The sequence below is a fragment of the Excalfactoria chinensis genome, chromosome 2, assembly GCF_039878825.1.
Source record: "Excalfactoria chinensis isolate bCotChi1 chromosome 2, bCotChi1.hap2, whole genome shotgun sequence".
NCBI lineage: Eukaryota > Metazoa > Chordata > Aves > Galliformes > Phasianidae > Excalfactoria > Excalfactoria chinensis.
This window is the reverse complement of record NC_092826.1, coordinates 89,191,223-89,217,536: the sequence shown is the minus strand read 5'-3', so window position 1 is coordinate 89,217,536 and position 26,314 is coordinate 89,191,223. Positions and strand designations below refer to the sequence as shown.

General features: G+C 39.8%; 3 protein-coding genes across 6 annotated transcripts in view; all 3 read right to left on the bottom strand.

Annotated features, from left to right (window-relative positions):
- Window positions 1-1,234: 1,234 nt before the first annotated feature.
- RBFA (ribosome binding factor A) lies at window positions 1,235-12,340 on the bottom strand. 2 transcript variants are annotated; one of them, XM_072329298.1, is made up of 7 exons: window positions 12,157-12,340; window positions 11,713-11,755; window positions 10,298-10,474; window positions 8,054-8,166; window positions 6,869-6,953; window positions 4,081-4,148; window positions 1,235-2,574 (listed from the first exon to the last, which is right to left on the bottom strand). In XM_072329298.1, exons 1-7 carry the CDS (start codon window positions 12,270-12,272, stop codon window positions 2,187-2,189), a joined length of 990 nt encoding a protein of 329 aa, XP_072185399.1. In that variant the 5' UTR covers window positions 12,273-12,340; the 3' UTR covers window positions 1,235-2,186. The 2 variants fall into 2 exon arrangements, with proteins under 2 accessions (XP_072185399.1, XP_072185400.1); XM_072329299.1 differs by having other exon boundaries at window positions 1,849-2,574; window positions 12,056-12,311.
- Window positions 12,341-13,112: 772 nt separating this feature from the next.
- On the bottom strand, window positions 13,113-18,301 carry LOC140248937 (probable 2-ketogluconate reductase). 3 transcript variants are annotated; one of them, XM_072330077.1, is made up of 6 exons: window positions 18,008-18,138; window positions 16,679-17,063; window positions 15,574-15,745; window positions 14,453-14,628; window positions 13,793-13,889; window positions 13,113-13,456 (listed from the first exon to the last, which is right to left on the bottom strand). In XM_072330077.1, exons 2-6 carry the CDS (start codon window positions 17,058-17,060, stop codon window positions 13,303-13,305), a joined length of 981 nt encoding a protein of 326 aa, XP_072186178.1. In that variant the 5' UTR covers window positions 17,061-17,063; window positions 18,008-18,138; the 3' UTR covers window positions 13,113-13,302. The 3 variants fall into 3 exon arrangements, with proteins under 3 accessions (XP_072186178.1, XP_072186180.1, XP_072186179.1); XM_072330079.1 differs by lacking the exon at window positions 18,008-18,138 and adding an exon at window positions 18,280-18,301 and having other exon boundaries at window positions 13,275-13,456; XM_072330078.1 differs by lacking the exon at window positions 18,008-18,138 and adding an exon at window positions 17,792-17,987 and having other exon boundaries at window positions 13,275-13,456.
- A 2,959-nt stretch (window positions 18,302-21,260) lies between these two features.
- LOC140248936 (probable 2-ketogluconate reductase) overlaps window positions 21,261-26,314 on the bottom strand; it is a 23,925-nt gene continuing 18,871 nt past the window's right edge. Inside the window, exons 3-6 of the mRNA XM_072330076.1 lie at window positions 25,539-25,710; window positions 24,059-24,237; window positions 23,777-23,873; window positions 21,261-22,760 (exon numbers count right to left, since the gene is read on the bottom strand). Of these exons, the coding sequence (XP_072186177.1) occupies window positions 22,604-22,760; window positions 23,777-23,873; window positions 24,059-24,237; window positions 25,539-25,710 (605 nt within the window). The 3' untranslated portion in view covers window positions 21,261-22,603. The remainder of the gene's footprint in view (window positions 22,761-23,776; window positions 23,874-24,058; window positions 24,238-25,538; window positions 25,711-26,314) is intronic.

The following is a 26,314-nucleotide window of genomic DNA, read 5'->3' as shown; positions in this document are numbered from 1 at the left end:
GCCAACACAGAGTGGCTGGATCACTTCTCTCAGTCTTCTGACTATTCTTCTTTTGATGCATCCCAGGATACAGTTGGCTTTGTGGACTGCAAAGGCACTTTGATGGCTTATGTCCAATTTACTATCCACCAGTGATCTTTTTGTCAGGGCTGTGCTCAATCCTTTTGTCCCCCAGCTTATACTGATAGTGGGATTTCTGTGACTCAGGTGCAAGACCTTGCACTTGGATTTGCTGAACCTCATGAGGCCCTGGATCTGCTGCTTAAGCCTGTCTAGGTCTCTCTGGAGGGCATCCAGTCCCTGGTTGTACAACTGGTACTGATGACAGGGTTTGGGGTTCTGTGACACTGGGACCCTTCTTGCAGATCAGCATCTGACTGTGAGAGAAAGAATCCACCTCAGTAAGTGGACATTCTCAGCAACAGGATGGCTGACCATGTAAGGAAGGCTTTTAATTGGTAATGATAGAGAAGGGAGAAAGTAAATAGAAGACCTGTGAAGGTATGACAGCCAGACTTGACAAGCAAAGGGGGTGATGTGACAGGGAAGGATAACATGATCAACTAAAAGGGGCTGAAGTGTGATCATCCCCATGACTTATATGTGAGCAAATGAAGTGGCTATAAAGCATGGGATGGCTCCCTTGACTGGAGAGTTGCAATGAAGCAATACAGGCTCTTTATGAAGGATAAGGGGAGTTGCACTGAGAGAGCAGCTGGAGTGCATGGAGTTCTACCTGGCAATGGATGAGGAGGACACTGAGAGCTTAATGGTCAGGGCTGTACAAGAGGTAACTGTCCTAATTACAGAAATGTTAGAATAAAGAATGAAGAGATTATGCAGAAGTTGAAAGCAAAATATTCAGGTGGCTAATGTCCACATTATAGTTCTTCACACGTTTCCAAGTTAGAAAATAGCTAAAGTAGAGAATCCTGAGTACATTAATGGAAAGAAATGCTTTGATACATGTATTTACCTTATGCAGAAGTATAAGAGTATTTTGCTTTCAGAACAGTCTTCCATTCCAAAGAATTGAACACAGCATGATTTCCCAAGATCACTGGTGTGTTCTACATAATTATAGTCTGATCATAGTGGCTGGTCATATGAAAGTGAAAATTGCAGTAGAATAAGCATGTTAATTGCCTTCTTAATTTGTCTCTTCAAATTCATCACTTTTAGTACTGCCTGTCCACAGTTATCTTATTTTTTTATTTTACCTTTTTTTTATTTTTGACAGAAAGCACTCAGGTAACACTTCTAAAGTGTTACATCTTGGCCTCAGTTCAGCAGCTTTAAAGCAGAGCAGTAACTATGTGAGATGTGATGAACTAACATGCTTGGGTGTTTTGGAGGATTGTGACTGCAAGAAACAGAATCATAGAATCGTTGTTGGAAAAGAACTCTAAAATAATCTAGTCCAACCATCAAACTACTTGCCCACTAACCCATGTTCATTAGTACTTCAAAAGGCTCTCCTGGGCCTGCTGCTCAACCCTGTCGAGGCCACTCTGGGAAGGACAGGCTCATTTCCCATGGGCTGTTTCCTCCTTCCAGTCTGTCCCATAACATGACTTGCCTGGTTGTCTTAAGATTTTCATCTCCTCTAAATCTGGCTGCTTTTGTCTCATTTTCCTTATCACCAAATTTGAACGAAATGTGCCTTCTATGACATCAGCAGTGGAATGAAAAGGTCAACAAGTCTGTCCATTAGATTAGGTCCTCTAGAGAGCATCCTGCTCTGGTCTTCACATGCTAAACCCTGTTTCAACACTATCATCATTATTTCATTTTCTTCCTCCTTCCTGATCCTCGAATAACAGAAAGCATCACTTTGTGATTATTTTTGAAACAGCGTTTCAGGATAGAAACAACAATTTTATTGGAAATAACAAAACTGCAAGAAGATTTAGCTCATGCTGCTGCACCATGTATTTTTTGTTATTAGAATGCTGCTCTCTAGCTGAAATTCCTACAACTACAGCTGCTTTAAAGCTTCTCAGCAGTTTGTTACAAACAGTATTTTTATTTTTCCAATATACCATGCAGTAGTACACCATGTGTGGCAGACCTGCAAATCTGAAAGAAGTGGTAAACAGGAGGTACAAAACTAATCTTTCAGTAGCTGTGACAGTCTTTTTTGCGCCACTAGCACTCTCAGTTTTAAAGGAACAACTTCTTCCACCTCATTTCAGTTTAACGGTAGGCTGACTTTGAGTTTTGCCATCATTTGCCTCTAGTTCATTTACCTCCTGTAATTCATCCTCCAGCTCATAGTCTGAGATGGATTCAGTGTTATCATCAAAGTAATCAGCTTCATATCTGTCCAGTAAGTATTTCTGTGGAGTAATGTCATCATCAGGGATATTCTTGGTTTTTTTCTTTTTCATTTTCTTTTGAATCTTAGACAGCTGCTGCCCCTGGCTTTGAGTCCATGGAACACTTTCTAGAATTCTTGACAGTTTCAGTTTTTTGTATTCCATTATCTGCTTATTCAGCAGTTCATGATCAATACCAAAAAGATTAGAGCGGACAGGTGAATCTGAAGATTGAGTTGCTGAAGAGAATGATTCACTGTGAAAAGGTAAAATAAAATAAAATTTTAATAAAGTTGTCATTTTTCCTCCCCTGTGCATTATTTAAGGAGCAATACTAATTAGGACAACATGAATAAGTGATACATAAACTGGAAGAGATATCACCGGACCACGTGTCTGGGGACTGGCTACATATAAGTTCATATATAAGTGGGGGAAGTAAATAAAGCAACTATATGCCAGACAAAACTGCCAGTTTCTATAAAAAAATGCAACAGAATGAGCACTGGACCTGGGAGAAAGTTATGCAACTCCTAGATTTTTGAAGAAGTGAAAAGTAACAGCCTGTGCTCAGAAACAGAAACTAGACTGAAGTATTTCCACAAGACAAAATTAGAGCCAGCTGTTAGGTGTTCTAAGGGAAAGTCTATCACAAAAGTGATTTTTCCCCCAAGAAATTTCTGATTTGCAACTAATGCACAGCCCTGTGAGACAAAGAGGCATAAAAAGTAATTCCCACTGACAAACTACACAAGTGGAGGCTTTTGGTTTTGAGAATGTCCAGCCCACAAGATCTAACAGATTGTTCAACGTTATATCACAAGAGCTATAGATAATGATAAAGTAAGTAACATTTAATTAAATCCAGGAGATTTATCACTAAACTCTACCCATGTACAAGCATACCAATCCAAACTTCTACCAGTATGAAAGTCACAAAATGGAGGGGAAGCACTGTATCTATATTGGTAAATGTAAGGCTTTTATAGTCATGATAAGACTTTCAGCAAGAAACAAATTTTACTGCTATGAAACACTTAAAAAAAATAATAATTATTGCAAACATACTAAGTCTTGAATTCCAAGTTCCAAAATTATTTCTCTCACAGAAGGTATTAACACCAGAGTAAGTACTGGCTTCCCAAGTCTTATTAATATGTTGCTCTAATTACAGACACCAAACACAGCTGAGTTTAATGACCATGTTCTGCTATCACCTAATGGGTTAGCTGCCACTAAAAGTATACACACTACATCATTACAAATTGCAATTCAGTCATTTTCCACAGCTTAACAGAGGTCCACTTATATACAAAAAAAAAATAGAATTTCCGTTTCTATATTTGCAAAACTTCAGGAAGATACGTGTGCACAAGAACTAAAGACAAAAACGTCTGCACCTGAATCTGAAAGTAAATCAGGGCACATAAAATAAGAAACATTTTCACTCCATTTTAAAAGATGGCTGTAATGAAAGAAAGCTTAAACCACAAATTAAAATACTACATTTAACTTATGGATAACTATTTGGTTTTTTGTCCCGGGTTATTCTGAAAGTTTGTTCATAAAAGGGCTCCTAATTGGTAAAGGCTTCCATAGAGTATCTTTTTTTCTACTTTTTATACCTTGCAGCTCTGAGACAACAATTTTAGTTATAAATCTAACTAAAATATACCTTGTGTCACATACAATAATCTCCAACTTAAGGTGGCTAACATAGATGAAAACAGACATTTGTACTATTTTGATTCAAAAAGCCCACCTGGAATCATTTTGAGGTATTTCTTCTTCCTGAGGTCCAAAATCAGCAACAGCCAATAATTCTTCAATCTGTAAATACGTAAGACAATAATATATTGTAAACAATATATTTAGGTCATACCTTAACAGACAGATCTCAAATACTATATATTTTCTGCATTTCAAAACTGCTTTTTCAATACTGTGAAATACACATTCTTAATGTATACTCTTAGTATAATTCTTAATTATACTCTTAGTATAATTCTTCACTGTTTGTGAGACAAGTTTAAGTCACATCTGCTCAGTTAAGTTTACTTAAATGCCAGGAACTGCTTCTCTTCTTACCTAGAATGTTTATTCCAAGTACTGTAACTGAGCCATGGATTGCTATTCCCACAATTTTATTTATTAGCCTTATACATCCTGTACAGTTGGTTAGGGATTGTGTGACAGAGATAATTATTTTTATTTGGTTTTATATCACCTTTTGAAATCCTTTTTCATAACATCCCTACACTAGGATTTTTTTTTTCGCTTTCTGAGATATTTTGTCTGTTAAATGCAATTTCCTAGCTCTCTTTTAACATCTAACTAGTAAATGCTAAAAATCTAGTATATCTAGTGCTTATAAAGTTTTCCCCATTAGGTACATTTTATCTCATTTGATATTTTTATTTCTACTTTTATCACAGAAACAGAATCACAGAATGACTTGGGTTGGAAGGAACCTTACAAATCATCTGGTTCCAAACCCTCTGACACAGGAAGAATTACCATCTGCTACATCAGGTTGCCCAGGGATCCTTCCAATCCAGCCTTGAACAGTTCAAAGATGAGGCAACCACAACTTCTCTGAGCAACCAGGTGTCACTACCCCTTGTGTAAAGAATTTCTTCCTAACATCTAATCTAAATTTCTCCTCTTTTAGTCTAAAAATGTTCCTTCTTGTGCTGTCACTATCAGACTGTATAAAAAGTTGGCCTCCCTCCTGTTTATAAACTCCCATTAAGAACCGAGGGCCACAACGCCATCTACTTAGAGCTTTCTCTTCTCAAGGTTGAAAAACCTCAGCTCCCTCAACCTGTCTTCATAGGAGCAGTGCCCCAAGGCTCTGATGATCCTCATAGCCTCCTCTGGATCTTCTCCAGCAGCCCCATGTCTTTCTTTTGCCAAAGGCCCCACACCTGGGTGCAATACTGCAGGTGAGGGAAAAGTAGAGGGAAATTACCTCCTTCCCCCTGCTGGCCATTCCTTCTTTGATGCAGCCCAGGCTACAGTAGGCCTTCCAGGTTTCAAGCATGCACTGCTGGCTCATATCAAGCTTTTCATCTACCAGGACCCCATCAAGGAGTTCTTCTCCCAGTGCGTACACATATCCAGGACTGCAGCATCTTTCCCTTGTTAAACCTCATGAGGTTCACATGGGTCCACATTTCAAGCCTGTCCTGGACCCTTTGGATGGCATCCCTTCCTCCATTATCAACTATACCGTCCAGCTTGGTGTTGTCTACATACCTTCTAATTCATGGTTTTATCTTTTTGATAGGAGGTAATTAGGAAGGTACTTCTGTCTTGCAATACTTAAAAATCATTTTAAGCTAAGTTATTTCAAGTCCTGTCACTTGAATCTGTGGATTACATAAGTGCTTCCCAGTACCATTCATTGACAGAAACTATGTAGGGAGGGTTTTTAGGCATCTTGAGTGGTTAACTGTCCTAGAGTTTGTGCACTCAACTTTAAGATAAGATGATGCTAGGGTTTTTCATCTTCAAAAAAGTGGTTGTTTAAAAAAGTTTGAGAAACGGTTATTGACAGAGCAAGTTTCATCACAACCAAGGTATCTACCTGCAGGGATAGATATCTGCAGCTCCAGCTAGACATGTTAATACCACAGCAATTGTAATGACAAAGCTCTTCCAGAATCACAAGTAGACTATATAGGAATTATTGTGCTGGTTAGAAGAAGTGTAAGAACAAATACAAAGAACTTTCAGAAGTGTTTAGTTTTGTTTTTATTTTTGTGCTAATGTGGGCGAAAAACATCTGCCCTCTTCAGCTAATGTTCTCTAAATTCACATCAACAGCTTGGGGATGCAATTTTGCATGAAAATTCACTCATTGGTGCCACCTTTCTGTTTTAGAAATTTCACTTCATAGTCTCAATAACAGCAAATTCCCAGATAATAACACTCCAAAAATATTTCCACATCATGATAGAAAATCTGGAATACTAGAGATAACTTAAAAAGTTGGGGTGAAAGTATGCAATGTTCAAAGATGTGCAATTCTAGAGAGTTCAAAGATGTGCAATTCACAACTGTGAAAAAGTTAGGCTTTAGAATAAATAAATAATAGCACTGATGAGAATTACTAGCATTTTAAAGACACATAATATTTAAAGTGTGGAACACAGTTTCACAGAACTCATTTCACACATAATTACATATGCTAGGCAAACAACTACCATATATTCCTTAAGAGTATAACGTTATATTTCAGGGCTTACTTATTGGCCTCATTATTTATCACAAGCATCTCTGAATACTTCACCTCAGAAATTTTAACAGTAGCCTCAAAAAAAGTTAAAAGAATAATAGCTACAAATTATTATGTATATAAGCATTGATCTTACTAAACATTATTTTCTAAAATGCTCTGGAAGATGAAAAAATATAGATACAGGTTTAGATATAGATGATTTTTAATGGAGCAATTAATGTTTATCTACTGAACAATCAGGTCTCTCAGTATCCATATACATTTGCATATCATAGTACTTGTACATTAAGTCAAGGATTACAATTACCTCTTTTACAGCTGCAGCTTCTTTGTCTTTTACAAACACTACTGGGGGTACATTTCCTAGAATTTGCTGACTCATTAGAAGATACCTGGCAAAAATGCAATATCAAGCAGTGTGAATAAAAGTACAGCACCTTGAGGAAAGATAAAATGCATTAATTCCACAAATACTACAAATTTAAGGATTTTGTTTGCAAAACTTACAGTTTGAAAAATATCCATTCTAGTTAGTGCTAAGGCACTAACTTACATCAGTGCAGAATCCCAGCTCTGACTGTACAACACACAAAAGCTGCAGATCTCACTGGACAGAAGTAACATTAGGTTTGTATCCTATATGCACAGGCTAACCTAAGTCTTTCTGCTTTTGATTTGATACACAACATGGCAAGACAACTACGCCTACATGGCATCTGCAGGATGGACTGACTAGGCTCCCCTCATTGTCTTTCCAGCTAGAAACTTTCCCTCTCAAAGTGTGGAAAGAGCATTGTGTTGGATCAAGAATTACAAAACATAAGGAAACAGAGTCATAGGAAACAGACCTACAAGTATATTTCAACACGTTCCCCATGGAGTGAAATTCTGACCCTCCAACAGACAAGCTGGACTGCAGAGGGTAAGCCAAGCAAAGAGGGAGAGGGAAGTCTCCATGGTATCCTGAAAACTCACTGGACCCTACAAAAAGTGTGTAATCATATCACAGTATATAGCATCATCTTGACATTTATTTTTTATTATCAGGACTGTGAAGAGTTTCCTTAACATCAGTCACCTCTTCAAGATGTCCAAAGTGTCTCTAGTGATCAGGTTTGCCCAATGAACCTCTAATGAGACACTTGTAACTGCCAATCCTTTTGTGCAGCATCATATTCCGGCCCATCATGCACAGTATGTCAAAGCCACCATCACTGGGTACAACTTTTCTTCTGTTCAGCCCAGTCCAAATCTTTGAAAGCACAGAAACCATGCTTTCAACCAAGCTAGCTGCACTTCAGGGGGAGAATTCACAGCTGGTCTGACAGAGCTACCCATCCCTGTGAAGCTCATCACAGGAGATGCTCTGTCTCCAAACATACTAGAACAGCCCAACAGGTCAGATTTAGACTGCTAGAAATACTTAAGGAATGTTAATAATACGTGGCAAAGAATTTATGAAGCAGCCTAACTGATCGTCAAATAGCAGTACCGTATACGTGGAGCGCTTTTCCGCAGTACCCCTTCAATGTAATTATCACTTTCTGTAGTAGAAGCAGGATTCCAGTACACGCGACATGCTGAAAAGTTTGATGCCAGGGACACCTGCAAAAAGGCAAATGTCTCTTTAAAATTCCATATCCATATATACACACACACACTTCACGTACAACCAAGTCTCTGATTTACAAATAAACATTCAGTGATCCAAACTAAATACCTAAATTTTTAAGAGAATCTTCTCTTCCATTCTTGCTCTTAAAAAACAAAAATATATACCGCTGTGACAGAGCCATGTTTTAATATTAATTAAGATCTCTGTTTGGTACCCAAAGGAGCTTTTTTATTCACGCAAGTTACTGTCTAGTCTCCCCATCAATTGAAACTACACAAAGGAGAAGCCTGTCAGCAACTGTGTGTTACTGACAGTGCCACATTTAGTCAGTATTAGGATACTATCATCACAACTAGCCCATAACAGCAATTTATTCCATGCTCTTTTGGAGTACAGCTATTGAAAAATGTATGTTTCTGCTAAAGAAAAACATGTGATACAGCCTGGTCTGTTGGCATCAAGAACTTGGTTTAGATACTGACAGAAAAAAGAATGCCCTCCATATCATGTGATGGAAACCTCTAATGGGAACCTCTAGCGCTTGGATCTCTAGCTTACTAACATAATCTTCATAGCTTTTATGCACACAATTTAAAAGGCTTGGTATGCAGAGGCCAAAGTCCTACAATTCTGTGAGACAGGTTACAATCCTCTTGAAGAATACATTTTTGAAAAATTAATTCAGCAGTGAAAGATTTACATAACTACCATTCATCACATCTAGCCACGTCTAATTACCAAATGTACAAGCTCAGCAAACTTCTAATAACCTATCCATCCCAACCAAATGAAGAGGCTGAGGAAGAAGGCAGCATGAACACCCCATTGGATGGCACAGTTCAAAGGTCATCTAGTCTGGTAAACAATTCCTGAAACATACAGACAATTGGCAGGAAAAGCCAACTCAGAGTTCATTGTCAGGAATGAAAACTGCATCACAGTCAAGTCAGTAAGTTAACAGTGCTTCTCCTTCCTAAGACAGAATGGGCTGTCCAGTTCCCCAATTAAGTCTAACATAAGCACATGAACAAACCAATCTAACACAAGCCATTCCTTGATCGTTACATGAGTAATGTTATGGAGTGAATAAAAACTTCAATGTTTCAAGCCTGTAGTATGTAAATTTCACTTTTGATACAGGAAAAAACAAGGATGGATAGTAGAAAACCTTTGAAAGGGTTTATTTTGATAATAGAAGTAACAATACCAGATCAGAATTAGCTTATACCAAATCTCAGCCACAACTTAGTGCAGCACAAACAACAAACACTGTGCTATTTCTATAAAATTTGCCCTGTATTTGGAAAAAAATCTATTTATTTCTCCCCTTTTAAATAAAATATGTTGTTTTGTCTATAGCAATGTCTCCTGAAAGCACCACAGCTTGCCTACTAAAGCCAGTATTTTTGTGCGCCATCAGGGTTAGGCAAGCAATCCCCAAAGCCCTACAAAGCAAAATACTATATGCAGGACATGACACATACTGACAAAAAAAATCACTTGACTCGTGTAGTTTTAATCCCTTGTCTGAAGACATTCAATTCAAACGTATGAATTATGATGGAACTGGCTACAATTAGGTACAAATTTCAATTATTTTTGAAACCTTGTTTGTCAGTGCCATTTTCTTAGTGCTTGGGTTTTTTTGTTTTTAACCTAAGCTCACGTTGCATCTAACTCTTCTGCCAGCATAATGAAGCTGGTAAGGGACACAGTGAGGTATTAGCTTTTGCACAGCTGCACAAAGAAAAAGACTCTGGGTAAAGACAAGTTTACAGTGCTAAAACCAGGCTCCTCCTTCAAAAGGAACAATACAGATATTACATGTCCAACTAATAGGAAAAAAAAAAAAAACACAACAGCAGCATCATTATTTAGCTGGCCTAAGCAGCATTACTGTTATATTGGCAAAGGCCTACTAAACTAGGTGGAACGGTGGCAAAGTTCTCCTAGCACACAAGGTAAACCAAAGCTCATCCTGCTCTGCCATGCCATGTCAGCAGCAATGTTGCAGAACTGATGCACATGTTACAACACCCCAGGACTTCCTTTGACAGACCTTTTACCAGCCTCAAATTGTAATCACAACACCTCAAGAAAAGCTGCAGCTTTTTTACTTGCCTTGCAGATTTCCAGCTTGAGATCATAAAGCTCTTTATTAATTTCACAGCTACTGATCATCTCTGTCACAGCTTTATGAATGAGACCATTCAAGACCCGGCAGCGTATGGTATCTTCTCTTCTAGTTTTTGTCTGGTCAGCTTTCTTTATAGCGGACAACTTGGTTGGCTCATACATCTTTCAAAAAAAAACAAAAAACAAAAAAAAACAAACAAACAACAAAACAGTCAGTACAAATTAATGCTTAGAAATTATGTACAGTTTTGTGTGCTCTATTTAGTTTTAGAATGTCATAGCTGCAGCTGCCAAGATTTTTATGTTTTAGGTACCAGGTGTTTCAGTAAAGAATATTTCTGCTCACAGTTTCAGTCTTCATGTAGTACAAAAAAAAAAAAAAAAAACCCTCTTACTTTATTATTTTGTAGCAAGTTACAGCACTCAAATCAGCTTTCTAAAATATAGCTAGTAATAAGTGAAAAAACATTGCTTGCTTGAAAAGAAAACATAAAAACTTGTTTTCCATACGCATCTCACATATTTATATTTTGCAATGTAGTTTATCCACACAGAGAACTACGAGCAGCACTATAACTAGAAGTAAAAGAAATTTCAGCATATAAAGGAAATAAAGGCAACAAAGTCAGAGGACTATCATGCTATGACTGGTAACACAATCTCCAGACTGCTGACCTGAATTTGTCTCCTTTCCGTTAAGAATTCAAAGCAGTTCCAATCACTGATTCTTGTAGCATGAACACTACTTTCAGTACAGGAAAACTGGGCAGGAGAAAAGTCTCTTAGGTCACAAAATCTAGTCCCTTGCAAACACAGGCAACCACGTCACAGATACTTTTTCAAAAGGATCCACAGAACATCTATTCTACACATTCCCACTCCTCTTACAAGAGCAGAACAGAAGGCTGTACTTGATCTAAAAGTAACTTTTTCCTGTTTGCCATAGTTTCATGGCTGTTTCTGCTGCCATAAAGCAACGTGCCATTTATACAGGAAACTGATACCTTCCTGCTGAAGTCTCTCTTCTAGCTTTTCCCCTTTGTGCTAGACACAGATAAAATGAATTCTAGCCTTGCTGAGATATGATCTGGATTAAAACTAGAGTAGGTTTAGAGAAATTTTAACCTGAATCAGTGCTTTGATACAGGCTCAAGAGTATGCAGGAAAGCACTGGTGCAGATAGAAGAATGGCACAACAAAGGAAATGGTCAGCAGATGAGAGAAACAGCTTCTCTTTTACAGCGCTTCTAGCACACCATAACTGGAATGCTAGTGCTCACTCATTACATTCTGCTCTTTCTCCACTGATAAACACTTTTTCCAAAGTTACGCATAATAGTGGAAGTAATAGTGTGTTCCTCCTAGCACAGATGAATGTAGCACTTGAAGTATTTCCTTACCATCTTAGATCCCAGAGTAGGGCTGTCGTACCAAAACTTCTTCCTGTTGGAAAAAAAAGAAGGCATACAGCATTCCCTTCCAGTACCTTAGAACTGACAGGTTCCCCATCACATTAGAATGCCACCCACTCACAGACACACCAATAGAACACCTACCAGCTGCTGGTTCCACACCCACCAGCTCGCAGCGCCTCACACAGTATTTATGCACTGGGGTGACATGCAGACAACATGCTGGAGAAGTTTACCGGAGAGGCGGGTCGGGGAGGGATGGAGGAAGAGAATAAAAACACGAACGTTCCTGCACGGCTCAGAAACACTAGGCACATTGAAGCACCCTTACCACAGTCCTACAGTAGCAGCCCACCCAAGCCGGGAGCAACGCGCGGAGCAAGCCCGCCCAACTCAGAACTGCCTCACCACGCCAGCCGCCACAGCACGTACTTCTTTTTGTGGAGCATCTTCTTTAGCAGGTTCCTGGAACCGCCCAGGACAGCGGAGCTGCGCAGCGCACGGCAGCACGGCACAGCCGCATTCGCCGCCGCGCGGGCCCCCCACATGCTCCCGGACAGCCTCGGCCCAGCGCGACCCGTGGAGTCACCGGCGGCGGCTCGGCCTGCGCCCCTGGCGCCCCCTTGCGGCGCGGCGGCCCCGGCCGGCAGTGCCCGATGGAGGTTGCAGTAAGGGCGGGGCGCTGCTGAGCCGAGGACGGCCCGCTGTAGGCGGGCTCTCCCGGAGGCCAGAGCCTCTTGGCAGAGAAGGTGTCTGCCGCTCTCGGTACCGCGACGGGTGGGGGAGCTGTTGGCTCTCCGTACGCGGCTTCACCGGGAACGGCAATACCGATATCTCCCGTGCGTCTTGTACGCTTCCTCTGCTTAACGGTCTGCAGGTGATCTGGAGGAGACACGGCTGCTTCTTTTCACCTCTGTCTCAAGGCGTTTATGTTACCAGACTCCTCTTTGTTCTACCCCGGGGCATCCCGTAATGCTATGGAAGCATAGAAAGCCACCGCAGCAAGTGGCGACAACAAGGTATTAATAACTGCCAGGCTGGTCCCAGCAGCATGGAGGTACCACTCCGGGGCGAGGCAGACTCACAGCCCTAGTGCGTGCAGCCCACAGCAAGCCACTGCAGGCCATGCTCTTGGGTAACTGCGTTATCTGAGAAGAGTAAAGTCACTACATCTCATTCAAAGGGCTGTTCCAGGAAGGCCTTCGGGTTGTCACACAGTGTAGGCCATCAGTAGCACCACAACGCAATTTGGGACGGGGGAATGTCTTAAATGTCCTTCAGCATCGTGCTGGTGTGTGGTTTCAGAGGATGCTAACAACTTAAATTGCACCAGTTTAAGACTCTGGTCTGTCATATTTTAAGTTACTGGCAAAATATGGCAGTTTTTCCACACAGAAGCAGTTTTTGTATTTAAATTAAAACTATTTAAACCATAAATTAGAAACATTTAATTAAAGTTATACTTCTACATCTTATCTGAATTATATACCTTTGTGAATTACAGGGAAATGTTATCAACTTAATGTTTCCTCACTCTGGGGTAACTGCTAATGACATTAACATGAAATGCAAGTCACTTCACAGTAATACTTCATTAGGGATGGGAAGACCTGCGAGACCTGCTTGTATGCTTTCAGTCATGTTTTCCTTCATAAGGTGGCGCGTCTTTACAGTGGCACTTCCAATGTGAGGAGTTATAATAACATTCTTCAGTTTTAACAAAGGGTGATCCCTGGGGACAGAGAAGAAATACTGAGGTGAGAGTTACTCACAGGGCATGTTTCTTCAGCACCTGAAGGAAATGTTTAAAATAATGATTAAAAACACAAAAAATAATCGTATGACCCAAGCATACTCAAGACTTCAAACTCAAGCCTGGCTTGCAGCTTTTCATGCAACAAATTCTCCAAATGATTCAGCATGAATTTTGCTTTGCTGCTGCAAAGGGATTGTGGACATCATTTCAGTAGGACTAGCAACAAAATTACATAGTTTCTGACATGCTCATGAACTTTTTCTTATTTTGCAGCACACACATGCTTCTATTTGACTTAAATATATATCTAACCTTGGCAAAGGTTCAGGATATGTCACATCCAGAGCAGCTGCCTTAATAACTTTGTTTTGAAGGGCCTCCACCAAAGCATCCTGATCTACAACCAGACCTGGATGACAGAAAAAAAAAAAAAAAATGACAAACCAAACCTCTTGTTTTCATATTGCCACATAATTCCCTATCATCTTTCATGGCACAGTGATTAGGGAAATTGTAGGGCTAGTAATATTCACAAAGCAGAAGCAGCAGCAGAGGGTGGTGAACCAGGAAGAGGAAGCTTGGGTATGTGCATCAGAGTTGGACAGTCAGGAATTTTAAAAGACTATGTAATAGCATAAAACAAAGTGCAGTGCCTGTCTTCAGAGTGGCTATATGTTATCGAGAACACCGCATTCAATAGCAAACAAAAACCAAAAGTAAGACAGTGTATGAATGCAAACTTCTAACTCTCCAAGCATTTTAGAGACATACTTGCTTGTTATGGAAATGCTTGAATATTCAATGAGATATGACCACAGGCTAAATAATCTTGTAATGTTTAACTGAACATTTCAGAGTAAATGACACTTTATTAGGGTTGTGTTTCCTAGAATTATTTATATGAAATAAATAAAAATGAGATTAATAACTACCAGTGAACCATAATGTAGTTTTATTTATCTTGCACCTTACCTCTGCTGATATTAATGAGAATGGCTGTGGGTTTCATCAGCTGTAGCTCCCTCTTTCCAATCATTTTATGTGTCTGAGGTGTTAGGTTCACAGCCAGCATCACAAAATCTGCCTGCTGGAGCAAGTCATCTATCTTCTTACAGTAGGTAGCTCCAACAGCACGTTCTTCCTTGTTTCTGGGGAGGGGAGGAAAGGGAGGAAAGAACTCTAGTAGTAACCAGGAGTTTGCAGAAAAAATTTAAATCATAGTTAGAAACAGGACCTTTTTTTTTTCTTTTTTTTCCTTTGGCTCTTTAGTGAGAAGTTAATTATATGATTGAAACTAAATTAAGAGAAATGCTAAGCCCTGTTTATCATAATATCGGCCGTACTATGCAAAAACGTGCACTACTACACCCATGGCAAGGAAGAAATGCATATAAACACACTGAGTAAATAATAAGATAAATGCATCTATGTCCCAGCTTTTGGATATTATGGAGATTCTTTTCCAACCCAAATGCAGAACTGATGTTTGACATAAACTCCCTTCCTTGTGAATAGTAACTCATCCAAAAATTGTTGAGGAAACAGATGAGACAGAGCAGAAAGATGCCAACAGAAGCCTGCCTGCTCTGTGAATCAGTACTATCTCACCAGAAGCATACGCTGTAAGATCTGTTAGCATGTTCTTTCATCAGGACGAAGTGGGGTGTGCACTGCACTGCTCACACTGGCTTCCCACAGATGTAGAGGACACACAGCATGTGGGAAGGGTCCCTGAGAGGCAGATACACAGAACAATACATGTGCTTCTTTCTGAAGACAGTCAGAAGGGCTGCCAAGACTGGCTCCCATTATGACCAGCTAGTTCTAAAAGGAGGAGGTGTTTATATCTGCATTCCCACTGTAAATCACAGCAGTAACATCACCCTGGACTGTTTTCTCCATTCCTCAGTCTATTGTGATGTCACCAACATTATAGGGAGTTCATGTTCTGTTCCTTTCTGACTTTGTTTTCATACAAGGCATGAAACTAATGACCATTCTGAAGCCAGTGCACTCATTTTGCCACTTAGAGATAGTCATGAGGGGGCTACAAAGGCAAAGCAGACTTTCTTTGGAGCTGTGACCAGTTTTACCTCTGTTTCCTGTTGTGGTATAAAATTTTCATTTCAAAGGCTTTGGCTCTCTCAGCCACTTTGTAGCCAATGGTGCCCATTCCAATGATGCCTAGAGTAGCTCCAGAAACCTCAGCACCCAGCCAGTTGGCAGGGAAATATTCAGTATCAGGGGATATTGCCATTTGATGGCCTTGGGAAAAAAGAAAAAAGAAAAAAAGTCATGTAAAGAAACAATTCCTGGCATCTGGCTACTTTCTGTCACAGAACACAGAAGCAGACGAACAGTAACATGCTGTTATATTTCTGGAGAAGACCTGAGTAGTGACGCACTAGCAATGCAATTTCTTACATTGATTTCTTTCTTAGCATATAAGCAGACCCTCTTTGGAAGACAAGACAAGGGCAAAAAGCAGCCTCGCTAGAGCTGCCCATCATCTTTTTCTGTCTGCAGTACAAATAAATGATTGCCCCATTAAAATGCAACTCTGCAACACAGCTTCCTACTCGTGGTGATTCATCAACAGGACTAATGTAACTGACAGTGATATCACCTGTGCTGTATTTGCTTAACAGTGCATCGGATGTAATACAGGTTAGATTGTAGCATCATCAAGACTTTCAGTAAGGCCAAAGTACGTTTCCCTGCCACCATGCAGATATACCACAACTGGCAGAGAACAGAAACACAGAAAGAATGGACAGGATTCTTAACAGTCAATGAAAAAATTCTTAACAGTTTGTTCAAAATGACTCAAATCTATGTTAGCGAGGCAAAGACAGGCACTAGAGTTCCTTGCAAAAATCTCTTTCTATTAGAACTTGAAAAGCAAGATTACAATGGACAAGTAGAATGAGTGGGAGGCTACAAGCTGAAGAAGAACCCTCAAGAATTTAGGGCTATCTGGAAAAAGAAGCATACCTACCTTACTGGTATATCTTTTGGGAAACTGAATGCACTACATACAAGTTACTACCAGTGTGACAGATTTATCCTTTTCCTCATCTGTTTTTCTTTCAGTATTTCTGCTTTTAAGCCTACTTTTACATCAGCACACAGTTTCTAATTGGATGCTTTGAAGAGTCAGCTTCTCTATAAAAAGTCAGAAAGCATTTCAGTTGTTACCTTCCACAAGCCTTCTGGAAGATGCCAGCATCAAAGCCATCCCCAAGTCTGCAGTGTCAGTGGAAACAATAAACGGAGTGTTTGACACTTTCACACCATAGCTAGAGAGGAGATTCAGATCCAAGTGATCTATTCCTGCTCCAGAGCTTGCAACTATCTTCAGGTTAGGCAGGCTCTGCAGCAGCTCTTCATTAATAACTGGTTTGTGATACCACATATAAATAGCTCTGATCTTTTTTCCAAGAAAGTTCTTGTTCTCAAGATATTCTTTCATGGTGATGAGACAAAAACGTTCCTTTAGAAATTCAACATGGTCTTCATATACTCCATGCTTCCCTCCAATACAGTCAATTAGCACACAGGGCAGTTCCTGACCCTCCATGTCCTACAAAAGCAATGACAAACCAAAATGACATCTCCTAAAGTGACCCATTGTAAATTTTTTGAAAATAGGAACTCATTGGCTCAATTATATGCTCTTTTCTCACTTGAGGATAGACATGGTCAAATATATTTGCTCTTGTGAGTAGAACACGTGTGTTCTTCCCCCAGTATTCAGAAGGATGTTCAATTTTTATATCATCTTGATAATAAGGTTATCGTTTCTAGCATACCAACTGTGCTAACACTCAACTTTTGAACGAGATGTTACTCCTGTTCAATGGTTAGCCCATTAGAGGCCAAAGTCTTCATAATTTCAGCATGTGGCCACACAAGACTGTCTTTTAGTCCCCAAGTTCTGCCTTTGATCACTATCTACACAGCCTTATGCATCAATAAGCATAAATGTGATTATCTCATTCTATGATCTCAGGAAAGGTGTTCTGTAGAATAATTTGTCAGCTATGGACTTTGGAGTTATAAATTTACTTTCTCAACGTAAGGTTACTCTTTTTTTTCCCATCTCCTTCAGTATCCTGACATGGCTGCACTCAGTTGACTCTGGAAACAAACAAGCTTATGTGTTGTTTATGAGTAAGACAAGGTAACATGCTGCCTCTCAGCTGCTTTGTAAGCACAGTCCTGGCATCAGAGTTACAGAAAAGTGTGAGATGCCTCCAATACCAGCTAGCAAGACTGCTTTGCTGGCTAAGAACAAGCAGCAATACTCACCCCGGGACTGCTGGAAAGCAAGTACCACTCTCTGGCACTGGCTACTTGAAACAAGCATACGCCTTCCCCACGCCGTCCCGTCCCGTCCCGTCCCGTCCCCTCCCCCACCAGATCTCAGCCACCGAAGCACGGGTTCTGCAGAGCTAGGGTGGACCGAGACATGAAAAAAGTCCTCTCAGAAGGCTTTTGTGGACGGGACTGGAGATGGGAGCGCACCTGAGAAACAGCCGGCCTCCGCCCTGCCCTCGAGAATACCCGGTGAGCGCCGCCAAGCTCTCACCGCAGGCACACCAGCTGATAGAGCCAGCCCCCCTACGCTGCTCAGCTCAGCGCTGCTCGTCAACAGCGCCGGAAGGCGGGCCAGCACTCCGGGCTGTGGAGGGGCGAGAAGTGAAGGAGGAGGAGGAGCAGGAGAAAGAGAACAGTGGGGAGGAGCCGTTCCCTGTAAAGGTGCCGCGGATGACGGCTTCGCGTCGTGGGGATTGTACCTTGTCCTCTTGCTGCGCAGATGGTGAGCAAAACACTCAAGGAAGGAGAGCCAGAAAACCCTGCCTGAACTCGCGGATCTCTTTTCCTTCCAAGCTGATAAATAACCAGTACTGCTGTACCTGTCCCGAGCGCTGCAACACTTTGCAGTTGTACAATTAAATGCAGTTCTCTCTCCTGAAGTTCTACCAAACACCTTTCAATATGCTGAACATGCAGGCAATCAAGTTCAACGTGAGATCCTCTCTAAAATAAGAAAAAATGAAGTGCAATAGACTGATGTAATACAAAACTATACATAACCATATTATTTTTTTTAATCCTGCTGATGGCTTTTGAGTATCATTTATTGGCACGAATTTCAGATTCACATGGTTAGACTTTAAACCAAAAATTCATGAACTAGCTAGCTAGAGTTCAAGCCTATTAACTGGATTCCTAGTATAAGTTCAGTTTATTTGACCTTTCTTTAAAAGAAAGCAGTAAACACTTAACACACATTCCGCGTTTCACATCAACCTCTTGTAAGTTTGCTGGTAAGGCATAATGGGTGATCTTTTAACTTACTGCTTATGTAACAATGTCTGAGATTAAAGGGTCACTGTAAAGTAGAGGAGGAGAGACTCTCTAGCAACTGATTTTCTACCAAATTTTAGTACAGAAGGTCAAAAATTCCAACAAACTAAAACCTTTCAAAGAACGATATAATAGTTATCCCACTTACACATCAGTGCACTTGGATTAACAGAATGAAGATACATTTAGACAAAGAATAAACAATCAAATATCCAAAGCAACGAATTCTTTAAGAATCAAGGACACATATCACATGTGAAGAAAGCGAGCTTGGTTATGTGGGTAGATGCAGATAGAATCAGACAGCTTCAGCTATTTTGTGTAACTCCAGCAAACTTTCAAATTTGTTATGCTGGCATTCTGACAGAGTTCTCTGAAATTCACAATTTCTGTGATGACAAAGAAAGAAGTATTGCACAACTTAATTCCTAGTTTCATTAACTATTATAAATTGCCATTGGTCTCTATGTAATACTGCAGGACAAGCTGATGTCTGCATTGTTGATAAGGTGCTTGCATAATAATTGTTTCTTAGGGTAAGGTTTTGAAATATTGCATCAGCCTTAGAGACCTTTGCATAACGCAATACATTTACTAGCTGGGATTTTTAACCTGGTTTAAGCATGAAACTGGATAGGGATATATACTGCTCATGTGTTTAAAGTAGTGTTATATGTGACCAGGATTCATAGGGAAAAAATAAATATATTAAACACACACACACACACACCAAACAAAAACCAACCAAACAAAAAACACAACTAGAAGGTCTGTGTTCTCATGATTTTACTTTTCAGGCAAGGCCAATCCCAGGAAGCAACCCCAGGAACCTCTTATTTTCAAATTACACCGCAAGAACATTTGATGCATTTGATTTCATGATTGGAAGCTATCATGAAGCACTATCACTAACCTGCCTGCTTGCTTTAGGTAAGGCCTGCATAGACTGTTGTAGCAGCAATCTATGCTAGATCATATACAGTTTGCCTGTCCAACTGTACCAAACAAACCTGAACTAACAGAATATCTACCACATTTTGCAATACAGGGCCCGCTGCATTTTTATTCTTTGTTAAGAGATTTTAAAATTGAAGATATTATGTTTTCTAAGTACTATTTAAGTAGAATAAGAAGTGGGAAACAGCATGGAAAGATTTCCTTAACTGCACGTACATTAATTTGATACTATTCAATAAATATTTAGGTTGAGGAAAGGTAGGAAATGGAGGTGGTGCAATTTGAAAATAAGACGTAGTTGGCTCCTGAGGACATTTTTAGGAAGCTATACATCAAGTCATGATTTCCACTTTGTAAGGCAGTGTGGAGTAGTTAGGTGTTGTATTTAAATCAAACCCATCCTTCCGAGTTGACAATTGCCCGGCACTCTGAAGCACTGCACTGGCCTCGAGCACTTCTCTAGAAGATCAGCACAAACACCTAAGTATCTGCAGCAGTGGAAGTAAAACCAAGCAAATGACAAGTGCATTCTGTTGTTTTAGGTGCTAGTGAAATGATGTAACTGATTGTTTGCTGTTTCTGTTTCACATCTGGAGAAAAGTTTGTATGCGCAAGCTCTTGCCCATTTTCTCTAATTTGTGGATATTAATCTAATAATTGCTTTTTTTTCCCATGTGCTATTATAGATACTGGTAACTTTGTTTTCAGCTTTGCAATTTATCACTTAGCCTTTAATTATGAAAGGATAGGCTTAAATTTGTCAAGATAATGATGGTGATGATCAGACACATGCTGGGTACCTGCACCTCAGGGAACAGGAAGTCTTTTGTAAAGGTACATGGGACAGTCTTAAAATTCTTGTCAGCAAAATTGCTGCTCCTTAAAAGCTACAGTAATTTGTTTCCCCAAGACACTAAAATTGCTATACACAGGTTGATCCAAAACCTATGTATGCTAATATTCCTATTTGGTCTCCATAAACATTAAGTAAGCATCAATGGATGCCAGTGGGTGCCATTTTTTCTGCTTGGAGGAATTCAGTTCCTCACCTTCGCTTCAAACACATCCATGTCAGACATCATGTTGTCAGACTACGGCCCTGCAGCCATCTGTCACATGACAACAAAATACTATGGAATAGTATTGGCAGGAAGGTTCAACTTCTACTCCCGTACCAACAACATCTGCCTCTGGTGTGGTGGGCCAACAGCCCTTGTACTTAAAGCTGGTGGAAGGAAGTGACAATTGGCAAGCACAAGTGACAACCTGCTGTAAGAAACAGGAGGTGGAAATGACTCTTTAAAGATTTATGAAGACTTATAAGACTACAGACAAAATCCAGGCTGCACTTATGGGCAATTTTGCTATACATTTTACTAATGAATAATCACGCTGATCATAAAACCATACTAAATAATAATAGAATACATAGCAGTGCCACTTTGAGTTGTGCATTGGTAGTTTATTTGTATTTTAAGACAACAGAGTGTACATAGGTTTTAGTGAGGTGGATGAACTTTCTTCTATTCAAAGAGATTGTTTTCCTGTGGAATTTGAAATAATTAATTGTATTAGATATGCTGTTTCTAGCATGGTAAAGCCATGACATATTGCTTTTTTACTATGACTATTGCAGTCTTAAAAACAATTTGTCAAGTTGCTGTTTTTAATCTTTGTAGTACTGATGCTCACTGTTATATCTTGCTTCAAATAGAGTTATTCTTGCAGAAACAGTGACACAAAGGAAATCATTGACTTGGGCTTTAATGGTGTTTGTTTTTTTCCCAAACATTTTTTGCATTCCTTCTGAGTTACAGAATGGTGATGGAGTTTTACAAGCATTCTTCTGAATATTTTCTGCTAAGCTGAAAATATTAAAGATAGTCTTCAAATAAGTTTGGTATTACAAACATTGCAGCACATCCATCTTGGTGTCTATTTTTCATTAGTGCTGTTGTTTGCAACTAATACTTCAAACTGTCAGCTCTGATCATCTGCTTTTAATAAATGATTCTGAGTATGTTTCTGAACATTGTTTTTCTGCCTCAGCATTTCAGGTCTAAGGTGCTACTTTAAACCATACAGAAGGTTAGCAATATTTCTAGCAGGTAGCTTGCATTGTTTGTTTTGATATCTAATACAATATGAACAAAGCGAACTGTGTAATCTAAACAGACATTTTCTTTAGGACTCCTATACATTTTTTTTAAATACTGATGTAAATTTGCTGTTTTCCCCTTTGTATTAACTCTTTCCCTTCGTCTGGCATACTAGTTCCAAAGCTTTCTAAGAATAGTACAGAATGTGGAGACATTTTTTCTTGTCTCATGACTACGTGGTAGCACCTTTAAAACAATTAGTCTTGGTAACAAGGACCTGTCAGCCAGGAATGCTGATGTTTGAACGTATTTTTAATAAACTATAACTATATAAAGATAAAAATAACTATAAAGTGGTCTGTTACAGGTCTTGTGAAGTCCTGTTTCTTTCACCAGTAGGCAAATTGAAACCTTATTTCTAGGGAGCCTTTCAAAAGCTACAAATAAGTAGGCAACCAGAAGTTATTTCTCCCTGAGCCTGTTGAAGTCTGCATGCATTTATCCATAGCTGAAACTGAAGAGCAGTTTGTTCCTCCACAAGAAAACTAAAATGTTAAAGGTCTCATTACATGTGAGACTCAGCCAGAGTTGTTCTCCCTACTCATTCTGAACAATTTTCTTAAAAAAAAAAAAGCATTTAGAGCTGATTGGAGAAAGGAAAAAAAATAAAAATATTTAGAACTCCTTTCGCTCTTCAGCTAGGGAGCACTTCACTAGGCATGGGAAGACCAGTAAGAGCTGCTAATATGTTTTCAACTGCTTCCTCTGTTATCATGCGGGTAGCCTTGTCTGTTTTAATGCCAAGGTGAGGTGTTATAATTACATTCTTCAATTTTAATAATGGATGATCTCTAGAAGGGAAAAAAAAAAAGAAAGTTAAAACATGCTGTCATTTATCCCAATGAAGAGTCTTGTTTAGGCTTTCACACTGTAATTAACTATAATTTAATATAACTTTACAAATCCCACTTACTTACGTCTGTAGACTCTTATCACCTATGTTCAAATAATTCTGGATGTTAAAAGGATGTGTTAATTATTTACACTATGCTCTTTTGCAGAGGACCAGAAACAGATTTTTGCCATGCATTACATTGGAATAGACAATTAAGCACTCCCAGCATATTAACATTACACAATGCTTTAAGCTATAGTTATGCAACTCAGTTAATAGATGGCAATATCCTGGACCCCGAGGGTCCCCAAGCTCCAAAAGCCAGCCACTACAGTTATCTCCCCAAGCAACCATCCTGGTAAATGTGCCTGTAGCCTCTGGGCCCAGGAGGCATGCAGTGCTTCAGCTTTGCACTGCAGAAACAAGGCTGTGGAGAAGGAAAATTTGGGACAATACATCAGATCTAAGAAGGGGTGATTCACAGAATCACAGAATTGTAGGGGTTGCAAGGGACCTCTAGAGATCATCGAGTCCAACCCCCCTGCCAAAGCAGGCTCCCTACAGCACGTTGCACAGGTAGGCATCCAGGCGGGTCTCGAATATGTCCAGAGAAGGAGACTCCACCACCTCCCTGCGCAGCCTGTTCCAGTGCTCCGATGTTGTGTGGAAGTCAGCTTCAACACATTCAATATGTTGCACCTTTAGATAAAACAGTGAGTGAAGCACTCGTGTATCTTCAGTGGGCGATTTTGTGGAGTGGTCTGATACTCCCCTCATGCTCAAGCTTGGTCATGCTGTTTCCTGGTGCCTGTTATCAGTTCCAATATCTGGGCTGCATTCCTTATGCACAGCAATTTTGCACAAACCTGCAGCACAGGAGCAGTAGGAGATACATCTCCTGACCCTAATGGCTGAGAGCCTGATAGGCCTCATGCAGTGTTTCTGAGGAATAAGAACAAATGAGATGGTGACCTGGGCAGTGGCTCTGGGTAGGTGACATCCAAAGCTGCAGCCTTTATAACACCAGTGCGCAGAGCTATCACCAACGCCTCTTGGTCCACTACAGCACCTAGGATGGAACAAAAGTAACTCTGAGCACTATTTGCAGGTAATAGTCTGAGACAGGAAAGAGGGTGGACAGGGAGAGTGAGGACATTTTGCCATGCCTGCTCTGTTTTTAACACACGCACCAGCTTCACAAAACAAGCTGGCTCATATTTGGTAATCAGACCAGCAGACTTTTCCAAATATTACCTCGGCTGATGTTAATGAGAGTAGCTGTGGGTTTCATCAGTTCCATCTCTCTTTTTCCAATCAGTTTGTGCGTCTGAGGTGTCAGGCTCACCACAACCACCACAAAATCTGCCTGGCAGAGCAAATCATCTATTTTTTCACAGTAAATGGCACCAACAGCTTGCTCTTCCTGCTCTTTCCTGATAGGGAAACAAAGGATCACACTGCATTTCAGAGCACCAGTCATGAAAATATGTTTTCCATGATGCCACTAGCACGTAAGTATCCCATTAGTACAGTAAACAGGTGGCAGATTAGGATGTGTTTAGTGTCAAATGGCTGTGTGAGTCCTGTCTCTGGAAGGCAGCAAGCCCTGCCTGCCTCTCAGCTTCTGCAGTGCAGGGTCCAACTGACTTATTTTAAAGTCTGCAAGTGGACTGAAGCTAAGCACAGCAGTGGACACAGTCCATTCCCCAGGATCTCTGTGGGAAAGGTGCAACTCGCGGGATACAGTAATTGTTCAAACTGGAGTAGACAAATTTGCCAGAATTCATCCATGGGACCTCTGAGAATGCTCATCCCATTCATACAATCCAGCAAACTTGTCATTTTGCAGTGAATGGAATCAGCAAGGCAGTTCTCTTGTAATTTAGGATGGTTCCTGGCCACTCCAGGACTTTCTAAGTGTGGGTTCTTGGGACTCTCTAAGTAATAAAGCATGGAGCAACACCAAAAGATACCAAATTAAAGTGAGATTTCTAGTTTGAATTTTTCACAGTAAAAATGGATAGTTGCCATTTCTGTTTTCTTGCCTGAACTTCAGGAACTAAAGAAGCAATGACAGGAGACTGTGTGTGCAATTTTTTGCTCTTGATTGCAAGAAAATGACTTTGAATTATCTCTAATCTAGAAATAAAGAAAGAAATTACACTAGGAAAATAAGCTCAGTGTCACTTTGGATCATGCCTCTCAAATGCATGCATTTTGTTGGTTTTGTTCAGTGTTGAGATCAACAGACAATGATTGAATAAGGAACAGATTAGAATTGCAGCCAGTTTAGCAACGTGCAGTGTGCATCTTGCTTCAGCACACAAGGCAGAAAATGTAAATGGACTTTAAAACAATCCATTTCTTTTCACTTCTGTTGCAATGTGCATTGCTATTTCATGACAGCACTCTCAGATACACATTAAAGACTAAGAAATGCTAAACAGAGGGAGACAGTGAAGATCAACAGATAGATAGATAGATAGATAGATAGATAGATAGATAGATAGATGTACAAATGGATAGGTAGATAAAAAATTGAGCTTCATTTTCTTTTTTTCTGTTGTTTATAAAGAAAGCTTGAAGGACTTCTTTCAAAATCCTGCAGAAGTAGGGATTGTTCTAGTATTTTTTATAACATTTCTCTATGAATTCCTGACATAATTACATAATTTCTTGGAAAAGAAACACCGACTATCTAGAAGACAGTTTCTGCTGTAATTAGGGTTTTTACCTCTGTGTTCTGTTGTGGTATAAAATCTTCATTTCAAACGCTTTGGCTCTCAGAGCAATCTTATACCCAATGCTGCCCATGCCAATGATTCCCAGAGTAGCTCCAGTAACTTCAGCTCCAAGAAAATCAGCTTCATAGTACTCCATACCCTGGGAAACAGCAACATGATAACCTACAAAAATAAATATCCATGATGATGAATGAATGAGGTCCAACACAGATGAACATGACAAAAGAATCCACTCGAAGTGCTACTACAACACAGACGTTTAACAAGCACAAACATACCATTCTAAGCAGCAATCTTTTCTGTAATATCCTAGGTGATTTCCTAATATAACATATTTCCCTGTCATATATGACCGTTTCCCATTTCTTCTTACCATCGTATAAAAAGCCTTTTAATAAATCTCCCCTAAAATCATTTTAATAAATGAGACTTATAAGAATATTGATCTCTTCTTCATCAATAATCAAAACAATTACTGCCAGTAACAATGTAGAGCTTGGAAAAACCACATTTAGAATACCACAAGATGTTGATGTTGCTATTTAGAATAAGAACAGGTTTCCTGTTAATCTCTGCCACTCTTTGAAAAGTAAGCATGACTTCTTTAAAAATCACTACTCGATTATTTCCATAGCTTATCTGTTAATCTGCCAAAATTTGGGTAGTCACACAGACAGAAAATAAACTTGTATGCACAGAGAGACAGAGATTATTAGCCAGCTAGTAAGGAGAAAGGCTTCTGTTATTTGAGTTATCTGATACTGCC

What these genes read in the sequence shown, in the direction of transcription:
- RBFA (XM_072329298.1), bottom strand. Translation starts at nt 12,272, where the DNA reads ATGTGGGGGGCCCGCGCGGCGGCGAATGCGGCTGTGCCGTGCTGCCGT. An exon ending in AAAAGCGCTCCACGTATACG is followed by an intron (nt 6,954 to 8,053) that starts GTACTGCTATTT and finishes CATTTTTGCCAG; the next exon opens with GTATCTTCTAATGAGTCAGC. An exon ending in AAGCTGCAGCTGTAAAAGAG is followed by an intron (nt 4,149 to 6,868) that starts GTAATTGTAATC and finishes ACGTATTTACAG; the next exon opens with ATTGAAGAATTATTGGCTGT.
- LOC140248937 (XM_072330079.1), bottom strand. Translation starts at nt 17,060, where the DNA reads ATGGAGGGTCAGGAACTGCCCTGTGTGCTAATTGACTGTATTGGAGGG. An exon ending in TACCACAACAGGAAACAGAG is followed by an intron (nt 14,629 to 15,573) that starts GTAAAACTGGTC and finishes TCCCCTCCCCAG; the next exon opens with AAACAAGGAAGAACGTGCTG. An exon ending in TCTCATTAATATCAGCAGAG is followed by an intron (nt 13,890 to 14,452) that starts GTAAGGTGCAAG and finishes TCTGTCATCCAG; the next exon opens with GTCTGGTTGTAGATCAGGAT.